The sequence below is a fragment of the Dermacentor silvarum genome, chromosome 2 (genome assembly GCF_013339745.2).
Source record: "Dermacentor silvarum isolate Dsil-2018 chromosome 2, BIME_Dsil_1.4, whole genome shotgun sequence".
In the NCBI taxonomy this organism is placed as follows: Eukaryota; Metazoa; Arthropoda; class Arachnida; order Ixodida; family Ixodidae; genus Dermacentor; species Dermacentor silvarum.
The window spans coordinates 134,903,796-134,923,292 of NC_051155.1; the positions used below are offsets into that span (position 1 = coordinate 134,903,796).

The following is a 19,497-nucleotide window of genomic DNA, read 5'->3' on the forward strand; positions in this document are numbered from 1 at the left end:
GGTATAAAACAACATCAAAGTGTACTTAGGTTACGTTACTAAATACTTCTTTGCAAAAGTATTTCTGAGGTATTTCAAGTAGAGCATCTTGAGTACAGTGTGTCAGGTAGGTAAAAGTATTACTAAGCGTAAAAAGACTATCGTTGCCGCGGAAGTGCTTTGATTTATATGTGGGAGATGGCGCTACAGCAATTGGAGTTAGCCATTTGTTGACCATGCGGAACGTTCAACTAAAAGCCTCATCGAAAACATGCGTACAGAATGGACGTAGCCGTTTTGCGTGCGTTTAGTTGAAGAGCCGAAACGCTTTCTGCCAATTTCTCACTTAGAAACCGGCCACAAGTCCTACTTGAATACGCTTAAAACAGCATGTGGCGTGGTAGCAAATGCTTCGTCACCTTTGCTAATGGACGATGTATGTGCACCGATGAAGCTCTGCGCGACTGCACACCAAAAATTCAGACGCGGTATTTTTTAATCCACTTTTTGCCATAAAATAAATGCGCTTTGGTCCTCCACGGAGTCATAGCCCATATTTGTTTTATTGCCACAGCAATTACATGTACACTCCAGGCGCATTTTCGCCGTCGTCGTCGGTGTGATGTTCCGTTCAATGTCCAATGGCGCTAACATCGTGGCCGCGCGCCGTATGTTGTATGTGCGAGTGAAATCGTAAGAGGGTGAGCCGGACAATGGCGGAGCGATGTCGCGCGAAAAAGGGAGGAAGGCGGGGAGAGGGTGTGCATTCCACTTCGGCGGCGACGGCGTTTGGCGCTGCCGAGCGCGGCCGCCTGGGCCCTATCTTGAAAGCGATCTACGATGCGGACACAGTGCGCCGAGTGCTGTTAGCTTAGTGTGCGCTTTGTTCTCGCCGCTCAGTTCGCGTTAAAGCGAGAGGCAGCACGAAGGCCTTTTCGCTCGCGGCTGCTGCCGCGCTTCCTCACGCAAGCGTTATTGACAGCGAGTTTCCGCGGTTATCGAGTGAGATGTGTTCATGTTTGCTTGCGCGCGCGTGACAGCTTACTTGTTAATTTAGTTAGTAAGCGAATGTTCAGCAATTTATACGGCAGATAGAACTGTTATCCTTACTTCGTATAGCTGTGTAATAATTTGATCTTTCTCTCCCCTTTTCTCTTCCCCCAGGGTAGGGTAGCCAACCAGGCTCAGTCCTGGTTAACCTCCCTGCCTTTCATTCGTCATTTTCTCTCTCTCTCTCTCTCTCTCTCTCTGTTATCGTAATCAATGGTTCGGCCTTTGGACAAAACCGATACTTTTATATGCTTCGAGTGCACTCTATTAACAAAGGGTGTCGCCAAATTGTAAAAGTGACACTATGGTGGAGCAGCTGCTTGTCATGACTCTATTTCTGCACTCTATCAGCAGCATCTTAAACCAACTCTGCCGCTTCCCGGTAGTAATAGCCATAGAGAAATTTAACTCTACTGCACAGAAAAAGAGCAAGTGCTGTAGAGCTGTTGCAGCTCCATGCGATGGGTGCGGCTCCGTATGATCATCGTTGCCTTTTCGTGGCAGGTGGGGGTGGTTGGCAGGACAGGTGCCGGAAAATCTTCGCTCGTGCTGGCGCTGCTGCGGGTGCTGAAGCCATCGGAGGGACGGATACTCATTGACGGTGTCGACATCGCGGACGTCCCTCTGAAGAAGCTCCGCAGTAGCATTACTGTCATACCGCAGGTGAGACCGCCGCCGCCGCTTCTCTGTTCAATTTTCTTAGCATTGAAAACAGGTAAAGAAAAGCTACCAATAATGGTTTTCCCTTGCAGCATCTTTTCTCTCCCATTTACCAAAACGCGAAAGATCATTGTTTTTTTTTCTTTCATTCGTTTCTTTTTGGATTTTCCTCGCGCGATTCTAAAATTCGCAATGAAAACGCATTGGTTTTTTAAATATTATGAGTAGAAATCGCGTTTTCTACCGTTGATGCATCGATTGTTCACGACAGATGCCTGGCAGATTGTCGTTAAAACTGGAGCTTACAAATCATAAATCTAAACATAAGCTCTATGAGCGGATTCACATCGGCGATTAACAGAGGTCGCACGACCGGCTGCATGTCGCTACAAATGGAGGCCAAGTTGCAACTCACGCTGACGCATATTCCTAGCATAAAATTTCTCATAAATATTACCAGATAGAACTAAGGCGCTACTGTCTATTAGCTAATGTTATTAGCTAATTGCTATCAGCTATTGACTAATGACAAAGGCACTGCTTTAGCTAGAGGTATAGAAAGTGCTTGCGGCCCTTTATACGAAATGCCTCACAACTTCAAGTGTACCAAAGAGTGAAGAACGCCAACATTATACTTATCCATAGAAGGGAGACGTTAAAGAATTGAAGAATTACAGACCCATTAGCTTGCTTTCAGTATTGTATAAAATATTCACCAAGATAATTTCCAATAGAATAAGGACAACACTTGACTTCAGTCAACCAAGAGAACAGGCTGGCTTCAGGAAAGGATATTCTACGATGGACCATATCCATGTCATAAATCAGGTAATCGAGAAATCTGTGGAGTACAATCAACCTCTCTACATGGCTTTCATAGATTATGAAAAGGCATTTGATTCAATAGAGATACCAGCAGTCATAGAGGCATTGCGTAATCAAGGAGTACAGGAGGCATACGTGAATATCTTAGCAAACATCTACAAGGATTCCAGAGCTACCTTGGTTCTCCACAAGAAAAGTAGAAATTTACCTATCAAGAAAGGGGTCAGGCAAGGAGACACAATCTCCCCAATGCTATTCACTGCATGCTTAGAAGAAGTATTCAAGCTGTTAGACTGGGAAGGCTTAGGAGTGAGGATCAACGGCGAACATCTCAGCAACCTTCGGTTTGCAGATGACATTGTCCTATTCAGCAACAATGGAGACGAATTACAGCAAATGATTGAGGACCTTAATCGAGAAAGTGTAAGAATTGGGTTGAAGATGAATATGCAGAAGACAAATATAATGTTCAATAGCCTGGCAAGGGAACAAGAATTCAGGATCTCCAGTCAGCCTATAGAGTCTGTAAAGGAGTACGTTTATCCAGGTCAATTACTCACAGGGGACCCTGATCACGAGAAAGAAATTTACAGAAGAATAAAATTGGGTTGGAGTGCATACGGCAGGCATTACCAAATCCTGACTGGGAGCTTACCACTGTTGTTGAAAAGAAAAGTGTACAATCATTGCATTCTACCGGTGCTAACATATGGGGCAGAAACGTGGAGGTTAACAAAGAAGCTCGAGAACAAGTTAAGGACCACACAAAGAGCGATGGAACGAAAAATCTTAGGACTAACGTTAATAGACAGGAAGAGAGCGGTGTGGATCATAGAACAAACGGGGATAGCCGATATTCTAGTTGACATTAAGCAGAAGAAATGGAGCTGGGCAGGCCATGTAATGCGTAGGATGGATAACCGGTGGACCATTAGGGTTACAGAATGGATACCAAGAGAAGGGAAGCGCAGTCGAGGTCGGCAGAAAACCAGATGGGATGACGAAGTTAGGAAATTTGCAGGCGCAAGTTGGAATACGCTAGCCCAAGACAGGGGTAATTGGAGATCGCAGGGAGAGCCTTCGTCCTGCAGTGGACATAAAATATAGGATGATGATGATGATGATGATGATGATGATGATGATGATGATGATGATGATGATGATGATGATGATGAAAGAACCCCAGGTGGTCCAAATTTCCGGAGTCGCCCACTACGGCGTGCCTCATAATCAGAACTGGCTTTGGCACGCAAAACCCCTTAATTTATTACGCTTGCCAGTATGAAGGTGCATCGCAAAGTAAAAGAAAATAAAGCGTCGTTTTCTGACCCTTGTATGAGTGCTTTCCGGCATTCCTGAGTGCTTACACGGTAAGCGAGCGGCAAACCACTTAGGCGCTAGCCGACGCTCACTTCGCCTCGCAGCTGGGGCAGCTGGGGTGCCACCGAGGCACCCTACTCGCAGCCTTTCTTTAGCGCGAGCAACGAGCGATCTGTTAAAAGCCCAGTGTAAAAACCAGGCGCACACCAATCTGTGCTCGGAAATGGGAGCACAAGCGCGTAGCGAGCCGCACCAATCCAATCCAGAGGAAAGAGAAAGAGCAACGAGCGATCTGTTGAAACCCCAGAGAGAAAATCAAGCGCACACCAATCAGTGCTCGGAAATGCTAGCGCAAGTACGTAGCTAACCGCGCCAATCGAATCCAGAGAAAAAAAGAGGAGGACGAGCATCCCCTAGTGGTATAACGCGAAACATATTAAACAACAAATTCGTGTAATAGACAGTCAGTGTACATCTTCTAAACCTTAAAATGCTTATAACCCACATTAATGTGGCTAATATTATTGTGCTAAATGCATTTATTTTATAACTTGCTTGTGCCTGTAATGCACTCGGTGGAACGACAGACAAGTGAAAGAAGTCACGACCATGCACCGACCATATGATCGCGTGAGTCCCAGTTTGTCGACCGCCCATATGGCAACGCCCAAGGGTTGATAGCCACCCAGAGTGAATCAAGATAAACCAATGAAACTGGAGGCGTGCTGAAGGACAAACTTTGTCTTTTAACCATTTGTTATTTCTTCTTGGGGCGTCGCCAGAGCTCGTGAAGATCCCGAGTTTCGCCAAACTCGGCGCATCCTGCATAGCAACCCAGCATTCGTGTACGCTTCAGAGATTTTTGCCATATCCGCTTCACTACCCCGATGGCGAATTTCGTGATCGCGACAACAGTCTCAGTAATGGGATTATTGCGCATATTGAAAAAAATTATATATATATATATATATATATATATATATATATTGTAAGCACATTTCACGTACTTCATCGTTCTCATTTGTATATAGCCATCATCATCCCTGTTTCTCTTCTTCGTGTTTGAGCCTCGGCCGTGCCGGTGGAATAAACGGGTCTGCCAGTGCTGCCTGTCCTGGTTCGTCTTCCGTCTTTCAAAGTGGTGGAGGCGCGTCAAGATCCCGACGTCCTCCTGCGTTCCTGCCCTACCTGGAGCTACGTTCCGGTCGCCGCCTGCGCCCGGCCACCCCCACAGCTATGGACCACTCCTGCGTCGGCCGCCGGCACTATCGCTACCCCTGACGCTCCTGCTACCCTACGACATCGGCTGCACTGACATCGTGCACCATTACCACCCCTCATCGTGAACCACCAGTCCTTACGGGTCTCCCCGAGGATGACGTCGATGACTGGCTCGACAATTACAACCGCGTGAATTCGGCCAATGGGTGGACCGAAACACAGAAGTTGACTAACGTCGTGTTCTATCTGACCGGCGTTGCTAATACGTGGTATTTTAACCAGGAAACTGACATTGCCGACTGGTCAACTTTTACCACCAGCTTGCGGCAAATCTTCGCGTCTTCGTCAGGCCGTTCAGAAGTCGCCAAACAGAAGCTCGCTGCGCGTGTTCAACTCCCACATGAGTCATATACTTCGTACATCGAAGATGTTCTGGCCATATGTCGCCGCGCCAACAATGAATGACGGAAGCCGAACACATTCGCCATATTCTTAAAGACATATAGGTTCCATCGCATTCAGCGCCTTGGCTGTTCACAATCCTACCACAGTGCAAGAAATTACATCGACGTGCCAGCGCTTGGACGAGCTTCAGGCCCTCCGTCTTCACCATGACAGCGACCTTCCCCTGCCACCTCATTATGATTCACGTGCTCTTATCCCCACTATTATTCGCGAAGAACTTCAGAAGCAGCAACATAGGCGATCCACTGTTGCTTCCGCCCCATACCCAACGTTCGAATTGCGCAACCTTGTGAAGCAGGAATTGGCAGCCTTGACGACACCGACAACGTCTGTTGCTCCAGCAGCGTTCCTGATGCCCACATACGCGGATGTCGCTGCGATACCACCTGCCGCTGTCCCATCTGGGCCTCCTCACCTTACCTACGACAATTTGGCCTCTATGGGCGCCAGAGCACCTGCTGCACCTTTGTATCCTCAGTGGCGTCCACCTCGTCCAGCCTGCTTTACTGCGGTATACGGGACCACATATCGCGTTACTGCAGTCGCCGCCAGCTGGATGCAAGCCGAGGCTATGCCGATTTCGAGCGATACGGGATCCGAACACACGATGCCTACTACCCAGGTCCATCCGCTTTCATGCAGCGTCGTTCTCCATCCGCTCCAGCGTCTCCACATCTGCCTCAGGGCTCCCGTTCGGCCAGACGACGTTCTCCTTCGCCCTACCGCCACTCTGCATCACTGCTTCGCCCCATCTCCCGCCTTGCTGACCAACACTCGGAAGACTAAGGATTGCAGTTTTTGGATGGAAAACTGCGTCCTGTCGAACATCGTAAATACCCCTTTGTCGCCCGGCCAATATGCTGTAACTTTCGAAGGTGTTCCTGTGCAAGCTCTCGTCGATACCGGTGCCGCTGTTTCCGTTCTACGTAGTGATTTGTGCTCACGACTCCGTAAAGTCAGAACACCTTATCTTGGACCCGTATTGCGCGGTGCTAATAACGTACTCATTCACCCCGACGGACAATGTACGGCTCGTGTTCTGATCGACGGCATTCGTCACCACATTGAGATGATTGTGCTACCCGCGTGCATCCATGAACTTATTCTCGGTTGGGACTTCCTGCATTCTGCCTCCGCTGTTATATCATGTAGGGAGAATGTCGTCCACATCACAGATACCGCGGATGCACCTATTTTGGAGTCGTCACCCTCCATCTTGACCTTGGCTGTCGCTGCAGACTACGTCCTGCACCCTGGTCATGAACACGTTGTAGCTGTCACATCCAGCCAGGTAACCGATGGAGACGCACTAGTTACCCCTCCTTCACGCTGCACTTCACGAGGAATTCTAGTGGTCCCTTGTCTCGTCCGGTTTTCATGTGGCCAAGCTCTTCTATTCCCCTGCTACACAACCCCAGATCCTGTGCTCTTGCCCAAAGGGATGACCGTGACAACCTTCACCGACCACCCCCCCCCCCCTCATCTCTGTCGCAGCGCTTTCCCCTTCTTCGTCGCCAGTACCGGCCTCAGGTTTGGATTCTTCTTCTCTCCGAGCCATAATTGATTCTTACCTAACCGCTGCCCAGTCAGAAGCGTTACTCGCCCTTTTGGCTAAGCACAAGTCAGCACACCGCATCGAAACCGAAGGTTCTGCAATCATACGCCATCGCCCATATCGTGTTTAGCAGTCGTAACGGAAGGTGATTGAAGAACAAGTTGATGACGTGCTAGCACGACAGATTATACAACCTTCATCCAGTTCCTGGGCTTCTCCTGTCGTTCTGGTGAAGAAAAAAGATGGTTTTGCGTTGATTATCGAGCGCTCAATAGGATTACACGCAAGGATGTGTATCCTATGCCTCGAATTGACGACGCCTTAGACACACTACAAGGAGCGGAATATTTTTCCAGCCTTGATCTACAATCAGGATATTGGCAGATTCCCATGAACGAGGCTGACAAAGAGAAAACCGCTTTCGCCACGCTAGTCGGACTTTATGAATTCAATGTAATGCCATTTCGCTTCTGCAACGCTCCAGCCACGTTTGAGCGTATGATCGACACTTTTCTTCGTGGCCTAAAATGGAAACCCTGCCTCTATTATCTGGATGACATCGTTGTTTTTTTCTTCCAGCTTCAGCCAAGACCTGCAGAGATTAGACGAAGTCCTCCAATGCCTTTCAAATGCTGGCCTCCAGATTAATATTAAAAAGTGCACATTCGCTAGCAGAAGCATCAAAGTCCTGGGTCACGTCGTTTCAAAAGATGGCATCCAACCAGACCCTGAGAAGATTGCTGCTGTGCTTCAATTCCCTCGCCCATCGTATCAAAAAACATTGCGCAGCTTTCTCAGCCTCACATCTTACTTTCGCCGTTTTATAGGCAATTTTGCTACAATAGCAGCTCCTCTATATAAGCTACTGGTCACCGGCGCCTCTTTCACGTGGTCCGAAGACTGTGAGTCGGCATTTCAAGCCCTTAAGAGACACCTCACATCACGATCGATGCTTCCCCACTTTAATGAGAGAGCGCCCACTATACTCCACACTGACGCAAGTGCACAAGGCATCGGAGCAGTGCTCCTGCAACGGGGTCCCGCATCTGAAGAGCAGGTTGTGGCATACGCCAGCCGGAGCCTGTCGCCATCTGAACGGAACTACACCATCACAGAGCAAAAATGCCTGGCTATTGTTTGATCCATTCAGAAGTTTTGCCGTACCTCTACGGTCGCCACTTCACCATCGTCACCGACCATCATGCTCTGTGCTGGCTGTCATCTATGAAGAACATGTCAGGACGACTGGGACGCTCGATACTGCGCTTACAAGAATATGATTTCACAATAACGTACAGGTCTGGCAAATGTCATCATGATGCACACACACTACATGTCTCGATGCCCGCTTTCGCCTTCTATTGATCATGCGCACTCCGCGTCTCTACCGCGTCGCTCTGACGCAATGCCTGCCTCCTACCAGCTCTCGCTAACGCCACGGGATCAAGCTCAGCTTTCTTCACGCTCCGATTTTACTTCCCTTCAGCGCGCACACTCCTACTGTCGAAGTCTTACTTATCGCCTTCGCGGCTTAACTGAACCACCCAACCGCCGTTTGCGATGCCAGCTTCGCCAATTTCACCTTCAAGATGGGGTGCTTCATCGTTATATTTATAATCAGACGGCTAACAAGTCGGTCCCAGTCCTACTTCGCTGCCTTCCTCTTCGAGCTTTAGAAGCATTCCACGATGCCGGCCACTTAGCCTTCCACAAGACCTACGACCGCATTAAGACCCGCTGCTTCTGGCCTGGATTGTCCACAACGGTAGTCAAATACGTTGCCTCGTGCGCGTCGTGTCAGCACCGTAAACGCTCCACATCCCCTCCTGCCGGTTTTCTCCAGCCACTGCCATGTCCGACCGAGCATTTCGAATTCGTTGGAATTGACTTATACGGTCCCTTGCCGTTGACGCCCTCCAGTCACCGTTGGATGGTCAATGCGGAAGACCATCTAACAAGGTACGCCGAGACTGCGCCTCTTCGATCTGGTGCTGCTTCTGAGGTTGCTGACTTTTTCTTGCAGTCCATAGTCTTGCGCCATGGTGCTCCTCGCGTTCTTTTGTCTGACCATGGCAAAGCTTCATGTCCCATGTCCTCGAGAAAGTCTTGCGGCCGACTAATACGAAGCATAAAACCACCTCTACATATCACCCGCAAACGAACGGCCTTACTGAGCGCTTCCACCAAATGCTCTCTGACATGATTTCTATGTATTTAAGTCCTGACCGCTCAAACTGGGACATTCTTCCGTTTGTTACATTTGCTTATAATACTGCGACCCAACGGACTACCGGCTACAGCCCTTTCTTCCTCGTGTATGGACGATCTGCGTCCTCCGTCTTCGACACAGAAGTTCTTCTTCTCTACTGCTTCCCCTAACGCCTCCCTATAATAATAAAGTATAGGCAATTTATCCCTAGGGAAATTTTGTTGCAGTTGGCCTTTAAATGCAGGAAAACGGCCACGCAACAGACAGTATCTACAAGGAACTGAAACTAATGTTCTGAAACGTGCTACTAATACCTAATGCTATTGTATTGGTTGTAAAGTTAGAACTAAAACACATGCTGCCTACATTGGTTCTTCGATCAAATCGGTTCGAACTGCAGTAACACAGCGAAGGTCTCCATCAAATTCTGCATCGTATGTGGCTATGACGTACGGAAAAACTCGTAAAACCTGCTATAAGAAAAGCATTACTGAGGCTTGCATATTTTTAAAAGAGGGCTTTTGTAGATCTTCGATACATCCCTCATATCTCCTGGCATCGACTACGCCTGTCGCCAGTTTTTTCGTACTGAAGAAATAGCAAAAATACTGACAACAACGAAGAGAACTCCTTGATCAGTGGGCCCACTTGAATTCAAATGCTCAGCAGAAATGTCGTGCTCCACAATATTTTAACCTTCTTTGTTATGTTGTTATACAGTCTATAGTGTTTTAGCCAATTGGTCCCATATTTCAAACCAATAGTACTTTGACCAGTCACTGTCCTGCCCCCACACAACGCAAGTTGTTTTTGCTCCTTGGCCTTTGAAGCGTAAAAGGTACTTTAGGGTTACAATAATGAGCTTTATAGCATGTATTGCGGAAGATCTAAACAGTGCTAAGAAGCATGTAATTATTTCTCTAGATATTGCTGGCTCCCCAATACTTATTTTTCTTTTTGCTAGCGGCCCCTTTGTCGATGTGAAATGTAAACGCTTCAAGAACACAGATTATAAAGAAGGGAAAAACGATCCAGTTTAGTTATCTGCGAAGGATCAATTTATTATTAGGTAGTGATGACTAAGTGCTCGTGACACGCGTGATTAGTGCGCTAGATGTTGTTAAACACACCCTCGCACGTTTCGTCGTCGAACACCGAGACCGTCATGTCACAGCTGTCCTCGAACTGGTCTGTGCATTCGTGCGGGAAACTGTGCACCGCATCTGGGGAGACCCACAGACCACAGCCTGCAAAGAAACAAATAATAATAATAATAATAAACGCTGTTCCGCTGTGAGTGCGGCTTGAGCGAAATAGAAAAAAAAAAGAAACGCTTGCAATCTGTAAAGAAATGAGACCACACGCAAACGTGAGCTATGCGTCATCACACGTTACTCCGGAGGTTCTTATTGCGTTAGGAAGTATATGGACACTCCAGGCGCATTTCTACCATCTCCGTCGTCGTCGCCGTGGGGTTCAGTATAAAGTACGAGGGTGATAACACCGTTGCCGCGCGCCCTACGCTGTATGTGCGAGTGAAAGCGTGCGACGGGAGCCGACGATAGCGTCTCAAGTTCGCCTGCGCGATAGGGAGGACAGCGAGCAGGGCACCAACGTTGCGAGGCATCGGAGAGGGGGAAGGGGGGAAGGGGGCAGCATTCTACTCCCGCTGCAACTGCGTTATGTGGCGGCAGCGTGCGGTCGCGCGGCCGTATCTTGAGAACGCTCTGCGTTGGAGGCAGAGTCTGGATGCGTCGGCGGCTCGAAGCTTAGTGCGTGCTGTGGGTTCTCGGCGCTCAGTTTGCGTTGAAGCGATAGACAACACGAAGGTCACTTCGCTCGCTGCTGCCGCCGCGTTTTCTCACGCCAGCGTTTTGACAGCGAGTGTCCGCGGTCATCGAGTGTGATGTGTTCATGTTTGCTGTGCGCGCTAACGCCATGCTTGTTAATTTAATTAGCAAGCGAATGTTTGCAAGTTGATACGGCCGATAAAAGTACTACCCTTACTTCGTATGGCTCTCTGCTAATTTGCTATCACAATCGATGCTTTGCCTTTCGAGTGAAACTGCGACATTTTTTTTCTTACATCCCCAGTGCATTCATTCTGCCTATGTGTGCTGGTTTTGCTTATTTGGTTACACAATAAAATATGACTATGAGTATTTTGCGTTCTTTTTTTTCCGCTCTTGCTTTTGTAGTGCATAATGTGATTAAGCAACTTTTTTGCTATGATATTACATTATTCGGATATGTTGGCGATTGCTGCTTATGTAATATGGGCCGATGGGCTCGTCAAGCGGCTTCAGCAGATTTTCCCCGCCCCTCCCCATGTAAATAACGGCCGAACTTCAAACATCTGCAGGGATAAGCTAGGTCACGTCTTAACTGGGAATGTTGAAGGGTGGTCCGTTACGAAATCCATATTTTTAATAAATGCACATGTTTAATAAATGCATATTTCTAAAATATTTTAACCTTTATAGAAAATTTACGCTATTCTTTTCTTCGCTTCATTTTTTGCTGGCTTTACATGATTGTTAATCTGCATTGAGCCATTCAGTTCCCCATATTTTTCCTGATTGCACAGCGAACAGCTCAGCTCTCCAGCATTAGTGCCTTTAAGCAGCATAAAACAGTTTATTGAGAGTTGCCCCGTACAAAGACCACGTACTACGTGACGTTATGGTTTCACCAATGATCCACATTCCACAGCGATGGTCATGATTGGCGCGGCCTAACATTCCAAAGACTAGGTTATATCATTATCAGCATCATAGTCATCAGCCTGTATATATGTCCACTGCACGACGAATGCGATCTCTAGACTGCAGACGATCTCTAATTACCCGTCTTGCGCTAGCTGATTCCAACTTGCACATGCAAATTTCCTAACTTTATCACCCCACCTAGTTTTCTACCGTCCTCGACTGCGCTTCCCTTCCCTTGGTATACATTCTGTAATTCGTATACATTCTTTAACTTCTATGGTCCACCGGTTATTAATCCTACGCGTTGCATGGCCTGCCCAGCTTCATTTTTTTTCTCTTTATGTCAATTAGAATATCGGCTATCCCCGTTTGCTCTCTGATCCACATCACTCTCTTTCTGTCTCTTAAAGTTAGTCCTAACAATTTTCGTTCCATCGCTCTTTGTGCGGTCCTTAACCTGTTATCGAGCTTCTTTGTTAACCTCCAAGTTTCTGCCCCATAAGTTAGCACCAGTAGAATGCAATAATTGTACACTTTTCTGTTGCAACGACAGTGGTAAGCTCCCAGTCAGGATTTGGCGATGGCTTTCGTATGCACACCAACCCAATTTTATCCTTCTGTAACTTTCCTTCTGATGATCAGGGCCCCCTATGAGTAATTGACCTAGATAAACGTACTCCTTTACAGATTCGAGAGGCTGACTGTCGATCCTGAATTCTTGTTCCGTTGCCAGGCTATTGAACATCACCTTTGTCTTCAGCATATTAATCTTCAAATCCACTGTTACGCTTTCTCGGTTAAGGTCCTCAGTCATTTGTTGTAATTCGTTCCCACTGTTGCTGAATAGGACAATGTCATCTGCAAACCGAAGGTTGCCGAGATAATCACCGTTCATCCTCACTCCTAAGCCTTGCCAGTCTAAAAGCTTGAATACCTCTAAGCATGCAGTGAATAGCATTGGGGAGATTGTGTCTCCATTCCTGACCCATTTCTTGATAGGTATTTTTCCACTTTTATTGTGGAGAACCAAGGTTTCTGTGAAATCCTTGTAGATATTTGCCAAGATATTCACGCATGCCTCCTGTACTCCTTGATTACGCAATGCCTCTATGACTGCTCGTATCTCTACTGAATCAAATGCCTTTTCATATTCTATGAAAGCCATATGGAGAGGTTTATGGTAATCCGCAGATTTCTCGATTACCTGATTGATGATATCGATGTGATCCATTGTAGAATATCCTTTCTTCAAGCCGGCCTGTTCTCTTGGTTGATTGAAGTCAAGTGTTGCCCTGATTATATTAGAAATTATCTTGGTCAATATTTTAAACAGTACTGAAATTAAGGTAATGGGCCTATAATTTTTAAGTTCTCTAACGTCTCCCTTCGTATGGATTAGTATAATGTTGGCATTCTTCCAGTTCTCTGGTACACTTGAAGTTGTGAGGTACTGCGTATAAAGGGCCCCAAGCTTTTCAAGCATGATATCTCCTCCATCTTTGATTAAATCTACTGTTATTCCATCTTCTCCAGCAGCTTTTCCCCTGGTCATGTCTTTCAAGGCCCTTCTAATTTCATCGTTAGTTATAAAAGGAGTCTCTGTATCAGGTTCATCACTATATCGAATGAAAGTAGCTTGGCTGTTTTGGGCACTCTACAGGTCAGTATAAAATTTTTCCGCTGCTTTTACTATGTCATCGAAATTGCTGATGATATTACTATGCTTATCTTTCAGTGCATACATCTTGCCTTGTCCTATGCCAAGCTGTCTTCTTACTGATTTAATGCTGCGTCCATATTTTACGGCTTCCTCAATCTTTTCCACGTTATAATTTCGAATATGCCTTACTTTCTTCTCGTTGATCAGTTTTGACAGTTAAGCGAATTCTATCTGATCTCTTGAGTTGGACATTTTCATGTTTTGTCGTTTCTTTATTAGGTCCTTTGTTTCTTGGGAAAACTTACCTACTGGTTGCCTTGGTGCCTTACCTCCCACTTCAATTGCTGCTTCTGAGATCAACCTAGTTACGGTTTCATTCATTATCTCTATTTTGTCTTTATCTTCCTGTTCTAAAGCTGCATATTTGTTTACGAGCACCACCCTGAATTGATCTGCTTTTACCCTTACTGCGTTTAGGTTGGCCTGTTTCTTCTTGACTAATTTTACTCTTTCTCTCTTCTAATTGAGACAAACCCTAGACCTCACTTTAGCCTATATCTAACACTTCTACATTATTCACTATGTTGGGATCGGCACAGAGTATGAAATCTATTTCATTCCTTGTTTCTCCATTAGTGCTTTTCCAGGTTCACTTCCTGTTGCTGCGCTTCCTGAAGAAGGTAGTAATTATTGGGAGTCTATTCTTCTCCGCGAATTCTACCAACATATCTTCTCTAGCATTCCTAGAATCGGTGCCATAGTTGCCAATTGCTTGCTCACCAGCCTTCTTTTTCCCCGCTTTTGCATTGAAGTCGCCCATGTCTACAGTATACTGAGTTTGCAGCCTTTCTCATCGCTAATTCAACATCTTCATAAAACTGTTCTATTTATTCATCATCGTAACTGGAGGTTGGGGCGTAGGCTTGTGCTACCTTTATTCTATACATCCTATTCAGCTTTATTGCGACGACTGCTAATCTCTCATAAAATGTTGCAGAATTAATCAGTGTTGCCCGCTATGTCCTTATGGATTAGAAATCCTACCCCGTATTCTCTCCTATCTGGAAGACGCCCGTCGTAGAGCGCGTGGCCATTAGTCAGCACTGTATAAGCTTCACCCGGTCTTCTAACCTGACTAAGGCCAATAATATTCCAGGCAATGCCTGATAATTCCTCCAACATCCCTGCCAAGCTAGCCTCACTCGAGAGCGTTCGCGTGTTCAACATTGCCAGGTTCAGTTTCCATATTCCGTTTTTCATATTTCGTGGTGTTTCCTTACCAGTCTGGGTTCTGGGATCTTCTTCCACCGACAGCAAACTGTTTTTTTCTGCCACTTTAATTTGTTTTATTTAATTGTTAGGAACGTGAAGTTCACGGCAATATTTATTCATCACCCGTCACTAACTCCACATTTTAATATAACAGTTAATTCCTCAAACAATTTCGTTGAGAACAGTGTTTGTTGGCTTTATATAATTGTTTCGAAATGCGGTGTCATGGTAAGTATTTTCACTAAAGTTGTTTCCATCCAACCATGTAGGCTTCCACGTGCTCCCCGCTACGTAATGAGCACTATGTATGGATAAGTCTAATGAATTACAGAGTCTTACTTCGTCTTTTCTTGAACGGGATGTCCACTACGACACAATTCTTGTAGTTGGTATATAGGAAATTCGCCGTTTGCTCACCATCGGCACCTGAAAACGAAAAGAAAGATAATTTGCAGTAAACAGCGCATCTGAGCCCGCATGCACAATAAGCTCTTGCGCTAGAATTGTTCGTAAGAGCAAAGTGCAGCCAATCATGATGCGGGACCAGCCCATAACACAGAACACTCACAACCGAAAAGCTTTGTGAATTTGATCACTGAAGTATATCCTCCTAAGACCTCTTGTATACAATACATTACTCATTGCCTTCAACGTTTTTTCGAAGTTCACTGGCAAGCGATTACACAAATTATTCATTCTGGGTATGAAGTACGGTGCATGTGCAACTGCAAAGAAGTAGTTTACTCATATTCTTCTCCATACGCTTTCCAGAAATTTGAGACTACATTGATCCAGATCTCTCTGTTGTCCAAGACGGCCGAAAGCAACTTTGAGGTGTGTTTCGAAATCACTGATATAGCATAAAAATACTGGACGTGGCAGCAACATGGCAATGTACTAGACGTATTTCCATCATCTCTGCGTTTAAGCAACGAAATGCAGTTTTAGTTTTTAGCATAGCAAACATGAGGAGATGATGCAGATAGTTATTTTTTTCACGTACATGGAGACGCAGCTTTTGGCATCTAACCATAGTATAAAATTTTGAAAATTGTTTTTCAAGGTCATAACATAACAGTAGACAATAAAAACCACTTCGAAGAGCGATTATATCCCTAGTTGTGCTCGGGTCTCAAGATGATATGTTAACGTAAGGAACTAGGCTAGGATTCGGTATTCTGATTAGGACCGCTGCGAAAGCAAAAACAGAACGGGGAAGCAAATGCTGAATGAGCGCTGAGCTTGTCTGAAACTTGTACTGCATCGAACGGACATTGCATATCCCACAGATGGGCAAAACTCATCAAAAGAAAAAAATTGGGAGGACGCTTAAGCTTCGCTTTTAAGAGTGGAACGCAATAGCATTCAAAGATCCCTGACTGCTACTCATGGTTCCCGACGACTGCAGCTTATGCAACCGTAATGGTTACTGGGAAACACTGGCGGCGAATGTTATGCACGTAGGCGAGCTTTCTGGTGGAAACGCGGCCTCTTGCGTGGGCCGATCCCGGAGATAGTGCACAACCGCGCCAATGAAATTACATCATTTTTTCAGGTTTCCGTATTTGTTTCGCACTTTTAATATTTCAGTCTGAGAAGATTTAACATAAAAGGCATGCGCTGTGGGTTTTTTGTTTCATGACATTTGTTTGTGGATTGTCATTCTCAAAATTCCGAGAAATAGCTTTGCCAAGAATTCGAGACAAGGTATGAGCAACATTAATGATAGAATGGTGTGGCATACCTAAACGTGCTTGGGGATGATTTTCTCGGCCGCGGGCGCCAATGCCGACGCCGACGCCGGATTTTCTGCGACACGGGGCCCTAAACGATGTGGCGTTAATACCTTACAGGCCCAAATGGCATTGAGTAATGGGGGTTTACTTATTACAATCAAAGCACAAGCAAACTAGTAAGAGACAGGGTTACAAATTACAGTCATTCGTACCAATATTCATGCAAGCCCATTTTCATCATCACGCTATGCGCTAACATGCAGCTGTAGATGCACGAGCTCGACAGGTCACATTCCATGACTTTACAAACGGTTTACAAAATCTATTAAGGAGTTTATAAACGGTTTACTATATCCACTGAAATTCCTTAAGTATATATATATATATATATATATATATATATATATATATATATATACAAGCGCCTTTTTATCTTCTTGACTATTTCAGAGCTTTCTGCCGAGACCTTTTTTTTTTTAATTATACTAGAAATGGTAGGCCGTGAGCGTACCCATAAGAACAGGTACTGGAAATGTTTATTTCCTGAAAAACAAAAGTCAACTAAGCAGACTCACACCACTCTGAAAGCAACGCTGCTGCGTAATTTATACACTAGAAGCCCTGCTCTACGCTCGTACAACCAAAAACAGCCATACAATTTCACAAGCATACCAAACGGTACCACAAAGTTCACGTAGTCAAGGTGCAACAGACTCCGACATCAGTGTGGGTGCTGTGAGATTCCTTTGCATAATCAAATTAGAAGACTTCGACGTCAAAAAATACCAAAGAGAATCTAACCACAGATTCTGTGTTTGGAAAGAGTTTATGTCACAGACAATTAGATTTAGTAACTTTTCAAGCTTGAGCTACAGATATATACATATCCAAATAAGACAGTAGTTCAAAGGAAGATGGAAACTTGAAATGATGAGGACTGGTCGAACAAGGAATGCTCTTACAGCCAAAATTTTGACAAGGGGGCTTGTCTTCGTCAGGGCGGCAGCTCTATAATAAGGAAAGGCGGCAACTCAAAATAATCAGTGCAACTGAAAAGTCAGGGGAGCAACTCAGAAGTAAGGCAGATATATACATAAACTTACCTACACCGATAATGACACGGTAGCAACATCTACAAATGATGTTTCAGACAAACATGCACACGTATACAATACACGCAAACAAGGCGTGCAGGAGGAACTAACTGGAGCAATAAGGCGACCGTTGTGTCAGCAATGTAATTGTTGAGCACATCTGCTGCTGGACGGGTCTACAGCATATGGGGAAAAATGTGACGGCTGTTGTATAAAATATCGGGAGTGTCAATCACTGCGGGCCGCGCTTGAGAATCCCATTGGACATCAGGTGCCGATGATGAGTGTCCAGAAAATAACACGCCCGAACACGAACGGGGCATCCATCACCTCACACTACACGTAGCAGGAAGCGCGGTGCCGGCAGTGGACAGAGACAGAAGGAAAGAGAACCATTCTGGGAATGCGGCCTGTCCTAGTGCAGCCCAGTAGAACAACTCCGTGCCACCCGACCAGAAAAACGAAGATAAAAGCGGCTGTAGTAGTCCTCACGACGCGTGGGGGTGGCTTCAACGCGGGACAAAAATACCAAGTACGGTCACAAAAGATGGTTTGCGCGAGGTACCTCCTCTCATGAAGCGGCAAGTCGAAATCACGCGCAACTTCAATTTTTCGCCTCATTTCTTCGAGAGCTCTGCATCAATACTAAGTCAGAAAGTCCATAAGGATTATACATAAAACCTAAAATACGAAGAGATCTATCTGGTCAGATAAGAAAAGGCAGGTTAAATCCGGTGAGATACTAAAACTGATCATAGCTAAACAAGGCACGATAACCAATAAACATGTCGATTTGGGCCCCTCCTAACTAACCTCCAACGTGGAGTTGGCGAAGCGTGACGCGAGAGAAAAAGAAATAATGGATTACTGGTCCAGATAAACTGCGCAAAAGAAGTGGTTGCCTGTTCGAGTGACGAGCTTTTGATAGTTACCTTCTGAACGAAATTGGGGGACGCGACGCAGGCTGCGTTGATGGGTGTTCTTTGACTGACATGATATCGATCACGCCACCGCGCGCCGCCGTCGGCCTGACCGCAGCCGCACGAAAGCTTTTGCGGAACTGTACTTAAGAGCTTCGCTGTAAAATCAATCCTTCCCTTGAGCTGTGCACTAACATCTGGCACGTCAAACGTTGTAGTTAATCGCCTAAACAAATATGTGTAGGGGGGAGGGGGTATTGGGTAGATGTCAACCTAAGGGATAGGTTCAGTTCGTGTGCTGCTGAAGTGCTGATTGGCTGCGCTGGGGTACAAGCGAGAAAGAAGCAGGCGCCTACAGCCAGTTTCCTTCTCGCTGGTTCAGCTCCAGCCAATCAGCGGCGGCCAAAGTGAACAGTCCACTCAGTGGGCACATACAGAATACCCCTCCCCCTACTCATTTCACACTTACCGTCATCCGCTATGAAGACAGGTTTGTCAGGTGTTGGACCTTCCTTTAAATAGTTGGTGTGGTTTTCCCTGAAAGATACGTGACAATTCAGGCTCTCATGCGCCTTTCAGGCAAAATATAACCAAATACCTTTGAGGCACAGTGTATTTTTTTTTTCAAAGGACGCAATCACTTGCGCCTCTCAATTAATATGAGGCGCTCGTCTTACTTTAATTCTTCGAAATTTCTCTCCTTCAACTATTACCAAGGAATGTTTCATGCGGGCAATGCCATTTCTAAAATGTTTGGCGCCCGGCCCATGATGTTACTTTCCATGTGCACAGGGTTGTAGGTACCAACTTGCCCCCGCCGTTT

At 45.9% G+C, this 19,497-nt stretch overlaps 1 protein-coding gene and 1 long non-coding RNA gene across 2 annotated transcripts in view; one reads left to right on the forward strand and one right to left on the reverse strand.

Annotated features, from left to right (window-relative positions):
* LOC119440405 (multidrug resistance-associated protein 1) overlaps nt 1–6,794 on the forward strand; it is a 67,202-nt gene extending 60,408 nt beyond the window's left edge. Inside the window, exons 12-13 of the mRNA XM_037705316.1 lie at nt 1,534–1,692; nt 6,759–6,794. Coding sequence (XP_037561244.1) covers nt 1,534–1,692; nt 6,759–6,794 — 195 coding nt within the window. The remainder of the gene's footprint in view (nt 1–1,533; nt 1,693–6,758) is intronic.
* Nucleotides 6,795–10,400: 3,606 nt separating this feature from the next.
* Nucleotides 10,401–19,276, reverse strand: LOC119441106 (uncharacterized). The gene is made up of 3 exons (XR_005189783.2): nt 19,144–19,276; nt 15,264–15,350; nt 10,401–10,531 (listed from the first exon to the last, which is right to left on the reverse strand). It is a non-coding gene; the product is annotated as an uncharacterized LOC119441106 (long non-coding RNA).
* Between the last annotated feature and the right edge of the window lie 221 nt (nt 19,277–19,497).